Source organism: Chrysochloris asiatica, unplaced genomic scaffold, assembly GCF_000296735.1.
Source record: "Chrysochloris asiatica unplaced genomic scaffold, ChrAsi1.0 scaffold00067, whole genome shotgun sequence".
NCBI classification, from domain to species: domain Eukaryota; kingdom Metazoa; phylum Chordata; class Mammalia; order Afrosoricida; family Chrysochloridae; genus Chrysochloris; species Chrysochloris asiatica.
In genome coordinates this window covers 7,482,312-7,497,330 of record NW_006408585.1, presented here as the reverse complement: position 1 = coordinate 7,497,330, position 15,019 = coordinate 7,482,312, and the positions used below count along the sequence as shown (strand labels likewise).

At 37.9% G+C, this 15,019-nt stretch overlaps 1 protein-coding gene across 1 annotated transcript in view; it reads left to right on the top strand.

The window, feature by feature from the left end:
* Window positions 1-15,019, top strand: part of LRRC9 (leucine rich repeat containing 9) — a 219,084-nt gene that overhangs the window by 179,775 nt on the left and 24,290 nt on the right. Inside the window, exons 26-27 of the mRNA XM_006864637.1 lie at window positions 569-705; window positions 14,314-14,531. Of these exons, the coding sequence (XP_006864699.1) occupies window positions 569-705; window positions 14,314-14,531 (355 nt within the window). The remainder of the gene's footprint in view (window positions 1-568; window positions 706-14,313; window positions 14,532-15,019) is intronic.

Here is a 15,019-nt window from a genome sequence, read left to right as displayed (position 1 = left end):
GCTTTGACCTTGTTTGTTGTAATTGTTGAGAGCTCTGGCCTAGGCTTTTACTGCATTCAGGAAATTCAAGGACGCCATCTAACAGGGATTCTATAAACACTAAGCAAGGTGTATTGAGTAGTTTTGTGCAATTGTGGCAGTCACAGTGTTAGATTTACAGATTGTAAGTAGCTAAATATCCTGTATCTAATGGTCAGTAGGTAGTGGGAATGATTTCAGTTTGAGCACCTTAACCCCTAAGTTTAGAGCCATTTGGTCAGGAGCTTACCATAGAACATGGTGAGTCCTTAACTGGAGGGCTCATTGGAGTCCCCTGTCTTTAGAATACACTTCCTCTCGTCTTCGTGCATTTCATTCTGACAAACAATAATGAATATTTTTTAAAGAATAAAAATTACTATTAAATGGAATATAAACTGTATACTATATAGTTAATTCTGATTTATTAGTAAATTGGTTCTTTTTTCTTTGCTTCAACTTACAGTAAGCACATACTAGATTGTCTTCTTTTGATACAACTGGTTTGAAATTAACTGTATGGTCTCACACTTAAACACGTATATTTCAGAGACACAGTGGTCATTGAAAATTTGCCTCCAATAATGCACAATTTAGAAGTTCTTCATTTGGGCTACAATGGAATTTGTAATTTAATTCAGCTTCAGCTGAACAGACTAAGAAATTTAAAGTTCCTCTTTCTACAAGGTGAGTGCTGTTAGGTGCTGCCGAGTCAATCTGGATTCATAGCAACCCTGTGTAGGGTTTCCGAGGCTGTACATCTTTGTGGGAGCAGAAAACCTCATCTTTCTCATGTGGAACAGCTGGTGGGTTTGAACCTCCAACGTTGTTGTTCAAAGTCCAGTGCATCGTAGAGAGCCACCATGCTCCCACAAGGTGAATAGCATAGTGAAATTCTTCTACTATTAAAGGCTGATTTGTTTAATATCCTGTTCTGATAAACAAATATTAAAGCATAAACATTAATTTCAAATAGATTAATTGGCAAAAATATTGTCAGTAATCAGAAATGAGTTTTTCTTAAGTTATTTACATATTTTTCAAAACTATTATTGAAGGAAAATATGACATTCTAGGGTTATCTACAGTATTATGTAATAATTTCCTTTTTCTATCAAAGTCAACTAAAAAACAAGTAAATAATAAGCAATTCCCAAGTATTCCTTGAACCCAAATCATTCAAAATTGTTAGATTGACTTTTCTAAACCATGAAACCATGTTTTAAAATTTTAATGCATCTTTTTGCCTATCAGAGGTGCTTATAAGTTGAGTCAAGAGCATGGAGACTTTGCCTTGAAAGAGCAAGAAACTGAGCACCATGACAGAGCTTTTAAACCATCTATTGACCTAGAAAGAACAGATAACCTGACCCTGGAAGGTCTATTGGAAACTCTGTTTTCATCTGTTAACATAAAGGGGGGAGTGTGTCTGTTGCCATGACTTGAGTGACAGATCACTTTGCAGGAAGTAAGACTGCTTACTGTAATGGCTTGGCCATTTATTGAATGCTGACCAAGCTAGTCATTGGGTCAGGTGGGTGTCTATGAATTTATTCTTTACAGCAATCCTACATGATATTTTTATTTTACAAAAAAGAAGAAAAAAAAGGAAGGACTTGAGGGTCTGTGAGGTTAAATAATTTGCTGTTTGTTCTAGTAATGTGGTATAGTTAAACTCTGGTGTTTCTAACACCAAAGCTCATGTATTTTCCATCCAACGTGAATGGCATGGTTAGGGTGTGCACATGGGGAATGATGAGTAAGAGGTAAGTCCAAAAGGCAATTCAAAGGACATTTTGGGACCTAGTGACTAATTAGATATATGAGTAAGTAAAAACATATTCCAAAATGTTTCATGATTTCTTCATTGGGAGACTGAGCAAAAGGAGATACTGAAGATAGTTGTTGGGAAAGGTTGCTCACTTGGGGTAAGGAAAAAGCAGTCTGTGTTATAACCGTTTTGATACATACAAAGTGGAAATTTCCTCAAGTAATCCTACTGAACCACAGTTCAGGGCTGGAGATAGTCATTTAGAATTATTCCAGATGAAGTCATAAATTGGTGTTCTTTCTTGGGAAATAACTTATATAGGATAGAATAAAAGACCAAAAAGACCTTTGGAGAACCCCAACATTTAACAGGCAGGAAATAAAAGCAAACTAGCAGATTTGAGGTGGCCGCGGGGAGGAGAGTGACTTCTGCACCTAGATGTCCCTGCTGAAGCCTTTGTGGGAGACAGAGGGCAGGGACAGGAGCGAGTTCCCTCGCAGTGCAGAGACCACCCAGCGTTCTGTGGAGATAGAGGTGCGCATGTCTTTATCCTTCAACATGTTTTTCTCTTGTTTCTCTCTCTGTTTCCCCCTGCCACACCCTCTCTGACCGATCTACGGTGTGGGAGGGCACCTCCAGGGAAAGTCCAGTGCTGCGTGCACAAGTTTGTGACTCCCAGAACAATTAACACTAACCTATAGAGTTCTTATCAACAACATTCTTATCAACGGAGAAAAGATTGAGGTTGTCAAGGACTTCATTCTTCTTGGATCAACTGTCAACACTCGTGGAAGCAGCGGTTAAGAGAGCAGACGATTTATTGTATTGGGCAAATCTGCTGCACAGGAACTTTTTAAAGTGTTGAAGAGACAGAGATGTCAACTTAAGGACTAAGGTGCACCTGGCCCAAGCCATGATATTTTCAATAACCTCATATGGATGTGAAAGCTGGACAGTGAATAAGGAGGATCGTAGAAGAATTGATGCCTTTGAGTTGTAGTGTTGGAGGAGAATACTGAAAGTGACATGGACTGCCAGAAGAACCAATAGATCTGTTTTGGAAGAAGTGCAGCCAGAGTGCTCCTTGGAGGCCAGGATGGCTAAGCTTCGTCTCTCATACTTTGGACATATTGTCCGGAGGGAACAGTCGCTGGAGAAGGATGTCATGCTGGGTAAGATGGAGGGTCAGAGAAAAAGAGGAAGACCCCCAACAAGATGGATCAGCCAGGTGGCATCACTGATGGTGTCAAGTGTGACAGCAGTAGTGAGGTTGGCCCAGGATCGGACATTGCTAAGTTCTGCTGTGCATGGGGTCGCTATGAGTCGGTTCCGACTCGATGGCACCTGACAACAACAGAGTTACCCACAGGAGTCCTGGTGTGGTGCTGTGGGTTAATGCTCCAGACTGCAAAGCTGTTTGAACTCCGAGGTCGGTAAAGGTCACCAGCTGCTCCTCAGAAACCCTATACAGGGTCGCTATGGGTCGGAACCAACTCGAAGGCACTTCACAACAACAACAACAGAGTTGCCCACGGAGAAGATTTGCCCAGGGCTTTGGAGACCAAAATGCCTCTCTCTCTTTTTTTTTTAAATTTCCTCTGTCCACGAGGGGGCGCCAAATGATTACTTATTTTTTCCAGGGATTTTTTTTTGTTGTTGTTAATTCGATTTTGTTGATTCTTGATTTATTTTAGGTCATTACTTTCTTGATTTTATTGTGTCTCATAACTTTATATAAATATCTTTGGTGGGTTTTTATGGCGTTTGACTTCAGAATTTAGCCCTGAATTTGGCCTTCTTCTTACTTCTGTAGAAGTTTCTATTCCTGCCTCACCTAACAAGGGACTGCAACTTGGGCCACACAGCGAAGCTACATTTGCACCCTGTAAAACCCCACAAAAATGCAAGAGCCAGTACTAGCTACTGTGTATCAGAACAGCATGTACAGCCAATACCTGTTAAAAAACACTCTAAAGGGAGCCGTAGTGAATGGTGACCACACCCACCAGGAGGTAATTTGGAGAGTACTTAAGAAAACGCTATCATCCTTTCATCTAATAAACACAAATACAATAGCACCACATTGCTTAAAAAGCAGCAAAAAGTTTCTGCTCATGTGCAGAAGCAAGATAGAATAGCTCAGACAAATGACCAAGAGGAAGAGCTAGGAATGGTATTAGAGAATGAAGAGGCTCTAGGATTGTCTAAAGGGGAATTTAGGAGAATGATATTGCGGTACACCCAAATATTCCACGGAAATGCTAAGGAAAATAAGGAAATAGTCAGAAAAGTGCTATAGGAACAGGATAGCAAAACTGATGCAGCATTAGAATCTATAAGGAACCTGCAAAAAAAGGTCCAGATGATTAATACCAAAATATCAGAAATGGACAACACACTGAAAGGGCAAAGGTATAGAATAGAAGGGATGGAAGCCAGAATTAGTGAGCTTGAAGACAAATCTTTCAATACTGCTAAGATAGAAGAACAAACAAAAAAAATAATTTAAAAAATCTGAAGAAAGTCTAAGATAAATGTGGGACAACATGAAGAGGAATAACTTGAGGCTGATTGGAATTCCAGAACAGGAAGGGGAAAACAAAAAACAAAACTACAGAAGAGATAGTCAAAGAACTGCTGGAAGAGAATTTCCCTAACATGGTGAAGGACAAGAAGATAAGCATCCAGAGGCTGAATGAACTCCAGGAGGGATGAACTCCAAAAGAAAATCACCAAGACATATCATAATCAAACTTTAAAAAACCAAAGACAAGGAAAGCAACTAGGGAAAAAAAATGTTACATACAAAGAAAAGCAAATAAGATTAAGCTCTGATTACTCAGCAGAAACCATGCAGGCAAGACATGTATAAAACTCTGAAAGGAAAAACTGGCAACCAAGAAAATATGACGGTGAAATAAAAACATTCCAAGATAAACAGAAATTAAGGGATGTTGTAAAGGCCAAACCAGCCCTGCAAGACATACTAAAGGGAGTTCTTTGGACTGAGAATCAACAAGACCAGACAAGAACCAGAGATTGACATAAATGGCAACACCACCAGGACCTCAGTCCAGCGATAGAAGAGTCCAGGCAGAACAAAATGATAAGATTGAATTTAGGAGATTTGAGAGGTCAGTCCATGAACAGGACAGTTACAAAGCAAAAGAAGGGGAAAGTATAGTAACAGAGATCCAGGTGGTGAGGAGGTCAGGTAGATCTCAGAATAAAATAATCTGTCATAAAAAGAAGAACTCAGTAAAATATAGGGTGTAACCTCAAAGAAACTGGATACATCTCCATATCAAATCAAGAAAAGAAATATCCAAAAATAATATGGCAACATTTAACACTGAACAAATCGACAAGAAAAAAAACATACAATAACATGAACTCAGCACAGTAAGGCATATGGATCAAAGACCAGTAGCGCCACAAAAAACAAACAGCATAATGCCAGCAATTAATCCATACCCATTGATAATTACACTAAAGGTCAATGGATTGAATATACCAGTCAAGAGGCAGGGAGTAGCACAATGGCTAAGAAAGCAAGATCTTAGAATATGTTGTCTCCAAGGGACTCACCTAACACACAAAAACAAAAATAGATTAAAATTAAAGGATAGAAAAATGTATACCAAGCTATTTGCAATTAAAAAAACAAGCAGGAGTGACAATATTAGTCTCAGACAAAATAAACTTTAAAGCAAAGACCAGCATAAGAGAAAAGAAGGTCATTGTCTCATGGTTAAAGGGTCAATTGAACAAAATGACATAACCAGAATAAATGTCTATGCTCCCAGTGAACAAGCTCCAAATTACATAAAACAAAGGCTCATACAACTGAAGAAAGAAATAGACCCCTCTACTTGGGCTGCGAACCACAAGGTCAGCAGTTTGAAACTACCAGCTGTTCCGTGGGGAAAAGATGAGGCTTTCTGCTCCCATAAAGATTTACAGCCTTGGAAACCCTGTACAGGGTCGCTATGAGTCGGAACTGACTCCATGCCACATAACAACAACAACAACAACAACAACAGTAATAGTGGGAGATTTCAATACACCACTTGAGAAACAGGGCATAACAACCAGAAAGAAGGTCATCAGAGACACAGAAGAACTGAACATCATAATCAACCAACTTGCCTTCATAGATTTGTACAGAGCATTCAACCAAATAGCAGCATAATACACATTCTTATCCAGTGCACATGGAACGTTCTCCAGAACAGACCATGCGTTAGGCCACAAAGCAACTCTTCATAAATTTAAAATCATCAAAATATCATAAAACATCTTTTCAGACCACAATGCTATAAAATTAGAAATCAATGATAGGAAGATCAAGGAAACAAAATCATATACATGGAAACTGAAGAACACCCTGCTCAAAAGCTGTTGGGTAGTAGAACAAATAAAAAGCAAAATTTAAAAATTCCTAGAAACGAATGAGAACAAAAACACAACATATCAAAACCTTTGGGACACGGCAAAAGCAGTTCTGAAAGGACTATTTGTTGTAATAAAAGCACACATACAAAAAGGAGAAAGAACCGAAATCAACACACTAACATAGCAACTCCAATAATTAGAAAAAGAACAGCAAATTAAAGCTACAGCCACCAGAAGGAAAGAAATAATAAAGATTAAAGCAGAAATAAATGAGATAGAAAACAGAAAAACAATAGAAAAAAATCAAGACAAGAAGCTGATTCTATGAAAAGATTAATAAAATTGACAAACTTCTGACTGAGCTAACCAAAGAAAAGAGGGAAAAGACACAAATAACACACATAAGAAAGCACATGGGAGACATTACAACAGAACCCATGAAAATTAAATAGGCGATAACAGAGTGCTATGAAGAACTGTACTCCAACTAATTTGAAAATCTGGAGGAAATGGATGTATTTTTAGAAAAACATGACCTATCTAAACTTACACAGAGTGATGCAGAAAACTTGAATAAACTTATAACAAAGGAAGAAATAGATGAAGTCATCAAAAAACTCCCAACCAAAAAAAAGTCCAGGCCTAGATGGCTTCACCAGTGAATTTTACCAAACATTCAGGGAAAAGCTGAGACCTATACTACTCAAACTATTGCAGAATATAGAAAAGAGTGGAAAACTTCCTAATACATTTTATTAAGCAAGCATAACCCTCATACCAAAACCAGGGAAGAACATCACTAAAATAGAAAATTATAGACCAATATCCCTCATGAACTTAGTTGCAAATATTCTCAACAAAATCCTAGCCAATCGAATTCAAGATACCAAAAAAAAAAAAAAAAAACAGTACATCATGACCAAGTGGGATTCATACTAGGGATACAAGAATGGTTCAATATTAGAAAAACAATCCATGTAATTGACCACAAAAATAAAATAAATGGGAAAAAAACAACATGATCATTTCAATCAATGTAGAAAAGGCACTTGACAAAATCCAGCACCCATTCCTGATAAATACACTAAACAAAGCAGGAATTGAAGGAAATTCCTCAGCATAATTAAGAGCTTATATACAAAACCAACAGCAAATATCACTCTCAACGGGAAGAAACCAAAAGCATTCTCCTTGCGAACAGGAACCAGGCAAGGATGCCCATTATCACCACTCCTATTCAAAGTGTGTTGGAAGTCTTAGCCAGAGCTATAAGGCAAGAAAGTAAGATTAAAGATATCCAAATTGACAAAGAAAAAGTAAAACTTGTTATTTGCAGACGATATGATCCTATACATAGAAAATCCCAAAGACTCAGCAAAAAAAAATTATTGGAAGTCATTGGAAAATTCAGCAAAATGTCAGGGCACAAGGACAATATACAAAAATCAGTTGGATTCCTATATGCCAATAAAGAAAGCTCTGAAGAGGAAATAAGAAAAACAATACCATTTACTATAGCCACCCAAAGGATGAAGTATTTAGAAACAAATCTAACCAGAGAAACAAAAGACCTATATAGAGATAACTACAAAACACTACTACAAGAAACCAGAAGAAATTTACAAAAATGGAAGAATGTACCATGCTCATGGATAGGAAGATTTAACATTATGAAAATGTTAATACTACCCAAAGCAATCTACAGATAACACAATCCCAATCCAGATTCCAGCAACATTCTTTGAAGAGATGGAAAAAACTATCTGGAACATTATCTGGAAGGGAAAGACACCTTGGATAAGCAAAACACTGCATAAGAAATAAATAAATAAATAAAAGCAGGAGTTCTCACTCTTCCAGATTTCAAAACTTACTACAGGGCCCACAGTGGTCAAAACAGCCTGTTATTGGTACAGTGAAAGACACATAGATTAATGGCACAAAACTGAGAAGCCCGGAATAAATCCATCCACATACAGTCAACTGATCTTTGACAAAGGGCCAAAATACATTAAATAAGGAAGAGATAGTCTCTTCAACAAATAGTGCTCGCAAAACTGGAAATGGATTTGCAAAACAATGAAACAAGACCTGTACCTCACACCATATATGAAAACTCATTCAACATAGATTAAAGATCTAAATGTAAATCCTAGAACTATAATGTTTATCAATAAAACATAGAGACAAACTTAAGGGCTCTAATATATGGCATACATAGACTATCAAACATGGCAAAAAATGCAAAAACAAGCGAGAACAAATTAAATGACTGGGACATGCTAAAAATTAGAAATTTACATGAATCAAAAGAATTCACCAAAAGAGTAAAAAGGGAGCCCACAGAATGGGAAAAAATCATTTGCAATGACATATCAGATAAGGTACTAATCTCTAAAATTTATAGGAAACTATAATACATCTCCAAGAAAAAGACAAATAACCCAATTAAAACAAGACATGAATAGGCACTTCACCAAAGAAAACATTCTGGCAGCAAATAAACATTTGAAGAAATATTCATGATCACTAGCCATTAGAGAGATGAAAATCTAAACAACAATGAGATACCATCTCACACCAGCAGTAACAGTGAAGTTCAAAAAAGCAAAGGACAACAAATGTGAGAGTGTAGGGAGACTGGGAGCCTCCTACATTGTTGGTACAAATTGATTCACCCACTCTGGAGAATGGTATGGCTATTCCTTAGAAAACTGGAAATAGAAATACCATATGATCCAGCATCCAGCTATGATTACAGATAGCTTGTATGCCCATCTTCAGCCTATAACTGATTGGGATACCTAAAAGGAATTCTAGGACTTGCCCTGTGAAGTGGGCTTCTTGTTGAGCCTTTGTAGAGTATAGGGCCTTAGGTGGAATCCTGAGTCCCATCCAGAACCTTCTGAGGTGGGACATTCCCACTTGAAAGGACATGCAGATCAACCTGGGTGGCTAGAGGAACAGAAGATACTCCTTGAAAGAGAGATCACAGAAGAAAGAAAAAAAACAAAACAAAACAGCTACTCTTTGGCTATCACAAGAATAAGCAAGCTGTTTGCCTGGGAGCCATCAAGGAAAACCAAAAAGCCCCTTCAGGACAACCCCCCTTCTGAGACTATAACTCAAACAGAACACACAAACAGGCTTGTATAAGCTTACTGGTGACCGAATTGGGCTGCTTGTGAGTGGGATTGCGAGAAAGGCAGTAATGAAGACAGGCTGAGTTTGACCATGGTCCTTAGGCTCCTGTTGACCTTGAGATGAGAGAGAGAAGAGGAATGGTTGGTTGGTCCTAAGTTTCAGGAGCCTTAGGGACTCCTGAACCCATGGACACTGTTTTAGCCACTGGGGGCTAGAGCTGAGAGTAAAGCGTCAAGTTGATATGAAGTAGGGGGAGGCGTTGAAGAACACCCAAGCTTGCAGATAGTACCCTTTTGACCTAGCTTAGATGACTTTATGATCAGAACTCGACTGTTTTTGTTAGGTGCCATTGAATTGGTACCAACTCATAGTGACCCTAGGCACAACAGAATGAAACACTGCCCAATCCTGGGCCAACCTCACAATTGTTGCCATACTTGAGCCCATTGATGCTGCCACTTTGTCAATCCATCTCTAGAAGAAGATAAATTTGATGCAGGAAGCAAGTGTAACTTACTACAATTTGATGAACTTGGCCTTTACTTATGGATATTGTACCTCAAAATACCAACCAAAAGAGAAGGAATCTTCACATCAAAGATCAAGCGTAGTTCCTCAGTACACAGGGTTGATAGATATGGGCAACTTACACATTGGCTACCTAAAATGGGGGGGGAGGAGGGAAGGCTATAAAGGCATGACGTGACTGGCTTACAAGTTTTCAAGAGGGAGTTTAGAGCAAGAGGGGGAATGTAGAATCCCCGCAAATAGTTTTCATCTTGTCCATGTGGATCTGGTGAAAGGAGAAGGGGATAGGATTTTTTTTTATCCAATAGTGAATAATTGTTATTATGGCTAATTGCAATGGTCACAGCTGTAAAGGTAGAAGTTAGGTAACAAAAAGCAGGGAGTAGTTAATCTTTCATTCCAGGAACAGAGGACCCTAGGACCATCAAGAGGGAAGGACAGGAATGGAATGTAAGATCCTAACCAGAGAAGCAGCGACACCAGAGATGGAGGCAGAGGTGATGGCATGGAGAGATAGAGCATCCGAGGATTCTAGACTCAGGGAAAGAGAAAAGCTGTGTGCTGGTGGTCATGAGGCAGGCTTGCAAAATGTGCCCTGTGGTTGCTTAAATGATTGTATATTCCTGCATGTTTTTGTGTACATCAAGGGAGAAAGGGGAGGGAATAGAGGCAAATATGTTGTCTGATAATGCATAGAGGGAATTTTAATCATTTCATTGAAACAAAGTGTGATTGGTTGTTTTTAAAGCTTTTATAATGAATTTATAGTTTACACTGCAGACAGTTGGTTTTCCACCCAACCAATCACACTTTGCTTCACTGCAATGATTACATAACACACACACACACATATACATATATATATATATATATATAGAGAGAGAGAGAGAGAGAGAGAGAGTCATGGGTTAATGAGCTGGACTGTAAGTCAGTTTGAACTGCAAAGTCGGTGGTTCAAGCTCACCAGCTGCTCCTTGAAAACCCTATACGGAGTTGAAACAGCAACGGAGGTATATGAGAAATCACTAGAAATTTTGAATGAAAGTCAAGAAATGCAGTCAGGGGAAGAGAAGGTGAACATCCCTAAATGCCTATAATGATAAAAAGTGACCCTCGGATTAAACACAAAAGAGACCCTCAGTAACATTTCAGGGTTCAAATTTGGAAACATGATGAGAGCAGATACCAAAGTGAAGACAATTTGGAGAGAAGCAACTGGATAGTTTGCACATGCCACCGAGAAAGCTGCATACTCAAGAAGCTTGTCCCTGAAAAAGAAGACAGAGATGGGATGGTGGCTAGTAAAGTCATGAGCATATGGAAATGTTCATAAAGAGATGTGTTTGAACTACCAGCAGTTCTGCAGGAGAAAGATGAGGCTTTCCGCTCCTGTAAAGATTTGCAGCCTCGGAAACCCTATTCAGGTTCACTATGAGTCGGAACCAACTTCATGGCATACCACCACCAAAGAGATGAACAAACAAGATACTGAAAAGGAGCAGGAAATTCTGATGAAGCGTTGTTGTTGACGTTGGGTACTGTCAATTCCAACCTGATGTGACAGAGTAGAACTTCTCCGTAGGATTTTCATAGCTGTAAACTTTATAGAAGCAGACTGTCAGGTGTTTCTCCACGGAGCCACTGGATGCTTAATGAAAGTCAAAAAGGGTTAAAAAGAGGGCAAAAGGTTAATGGGTGTACTTAAGTGTAGACTATATAAGATGAGGTGATGCCAAGGTGTGCATGAGGAAGATTGTTATTTTGTTGTTAAGTGCTGTAAAATAGGTTCTGACTGACAGTGATCCTATATAGGGTTTCCAAGGAGCGGCTGGTGAGTTTGAACCACCAGCCTTGTGGTTCAAACCACCCTGAGGTCCATTGCTTATCCTACAGCACCACAGCAGGACTCCATGAGGAAGCTTACTGGCCTACGTTTCAGCTATTGTATTAAGTTTGCTGGAGAGTGTGGAAGATGTAGTCTTTGGTGAAGGGTGAAGTGGGAAGATAAGGATTACAGTAGAGTATTTAGGATTAAGGGTCACAGGTATTTAAAATTTTAGCTGTTTAGTTAAATAAGATGATGATAAATGCTTTAGTTACAGAAATGTAATATCTCTAAAGTCACATTCAGTTTAATTGTTTTCGTGTTTTCTTTCTTTGTTGTTGTTGTTTAATCGGATCCAACTTACAGTGACCCTGTATAGGATTTCCAAAGATTGGCTGCTGGGTTTGAACCGTCGGTCTTGCAGTTGGCAATCCAATTCTTATCCTAAGTGCCACACTTCATAAGTATATTTAATCAGCATTCTAAAATGAATAATGACCAAACATATGCTACTGCACATACTATTCAGCATTTGAAGCTAACTCATATGATTTTATCCCGCTGGACCTAAAATATTACCTATCTTTAAGTGTTAAAAGGGATATTCCAAATACAAAACTTTGTGAAGGTAATATATTCGCACAACTGAGTAATTTTTCTCAATCTGATTTCATTACACTTTTTTTTTTTCATTTATGAATAAGGCACTGGTGCTTATTTCAAATTTCTGTGATTTAATTCTGTGACCAATTTTATTAAAGATTGTTATAAACTGTTATCAATATCCTTATAAATAATAGAAGAAGAGAATGTGTTACATTGACCTATTTCATCAATTCTGATACCCATTTTAAAATATTTTCATGTGTCTGAAACCTGGTGTGTTTTAATTAACGCATGGATGGCATAGTGGCATCAGGATAGGAGGAAGACTCATTAACAACTTGCGATATGCAGATTATACAACCTTGCTTGCTGAAAGTGAAGAGGACTTAAAATACTTTCTGATGAAGATCAAAGACTACAGCTTTTGGTAAGGGTTGCATCTCAATGTAAAGAAAACAAAAATCCTCATCACTGGGCCAAGAAATGTAGAAAAGATTGAAGTTGTCAAAGACTTACTTCATTTTGCTCGTATCAACTATCAACACTCATGGAAGCAGCAGTCAAGAAATTAAACTATGTGTTGCATTGGGCACATCTGCTGTACAAGACCCCTTTAAAGTGTTCAAGAGCAAAGATGTCAGTTTGAGGACTAAGGTGCGCCTGAACCCAGCCATGGTATTTTCAATAACCTCATATGTATATGAAAGCTGGAAAGTGAATAAGGATGACCATAGAAGAATTGATGAATCTGAGTATGGTTTTGGAGGAGAATATTAAAAGTACCATGGACTTCCAAAAGAACAAACAGATCTGTGTTGGAAGAAGTACAACCAGAATGCTCATTAGAAGCCAGGATGGCCAGACTTCGTCTCTCATTCTTTAGACATATTGTCAGGAGGACCAATCCTTGGGGGAAGGATATCATATTTGGCAAAATGGACGGTCAGAGAAAAGGAGGAAGATCCCCCAATGAGATGGATTGGCACAGTGGCAGCAGGACCGGGCAGTATTTTGTTCTGTTGTACATAGGGTCGCTATGAGTGGGTAATGACTCCATGGCACCTAACAACAATAACAGTAGTTTGTTCAGCAGGGTTTTCTTTTCTTTTTTAGTGTACACATAAAATATTTACACATCATACAATTGTTGGTGTCTTAACTTTGGTGAACTATATTAAATTTCAAGGAGTAGAATTCTCAGACCATGAGATCATGTGTTAGCTGAGGAGATGAATAGTGAATGAATGCAGTACGGCACAGTAGAAAGAGCAGTGAAATGAAAATGTAAAAGATCTAAGTTGGGTCTGTGTTGCTGCTTTTATGTCTGTGGACCAGTAATTTAATTACTCTGATACTCAATTTTCTGACCATTAAAAAGACATAATATTTTCTCTGTCTTTGCTTGAGATTCTCATAGCAATCACATACAAAATCATTTGCAAACTAAAGAACCCACATATACATTATTCATATTTATGAAACCACAGATTGATAAAATAGAGAGAAATCATAGGTTATAAAAGGAGGTTAGGGTTTTAAAGATGAACTGACATCTTATTTGTTTAATATAATTCTAGTGCAAAACTATATTGAAGAAAGAGCAGCATAATATGCATTCTTTTAATGTAACAACACAACAAATAAGTTTATGAAATACAAGTTCTATACCTTTTGAAACTATCAGATATGTACAGGAAGCATTTATTTTGCAGCATTTTTAGAGATGTACTTTTATCATATCAACTATTTTAGCACTTAGTCTAAAAAGGGAGAGAGATAATGGGTCAGTTCAGCGCATTGTGTACCTCACATCCTGATCTTTCAAATCCAATTAAGAAATTTCAGCAATTATTATTTGATGTTACAGCTTCCTTCTTGTAAGTTACATTTTGATTTCTCCTCGGAAATATACATTCTTTTATTACCTTAAAAATAATTTGATAAAAAAATATGTAAGTAAAGGTCGATCATGTGTAATTTAGGGAGTTTGAGTTCACTTGACATGTCCTGATTGACCTTTTTTCAGGAAATGAAATCAGTCAAGTTGAAGGGCTTGACAATTTAGTAGTCCTTCAGGAACTGGTAATGGACCATAACCGCATCAGAACATTTAATGAGAGTGCTTTTGCTAAACCAAGTTCTCTGTTGGCCCTTCACCTGGAAGAAAACAGACTTCGAGAGCTGAGCAAGTTACAACCTTTGATAAAACTAGAGAAACTTTTCCTTGGCTATAATAAAATCCAGGTAATATTTTGTTTTCTTATTATTATAAGATTTCATTTTTATTATAATATTATTATAAGGCTTAATTCCTCTGAACTCTCAACAAAAAGCTTCCAAACACACCAATGAGAATTTTGCTAGTGTCATATTTATCGTTTAGAGATGTCCACCCTATTCTGACCAGCCCATACTTACCGCTTCTCCCCAACTAATAACAACTCTAAATGTTTTAAGTCTTTTATCAACAGTTCTTTTCCAGAGATCTCACTTATGCCTGACTGCTCTTGGTGCAAGGTGTTTCTGCATCTCAATTCCAGACTTCAAGCCCAGAGGAGTATTTGAATTAACTTAGCATTTGAATCAACTCCAGATAGTGGGCTTTGACTTGATTTTAATGTTCCACTCTCTCTCCACTCAAAGACTTCTTGGATAGGAGCCTGCTCTGATTTTACCTGCTCAGAATTCAACCTATTACTCCTTTCTTTATATATATATATATATATATATAT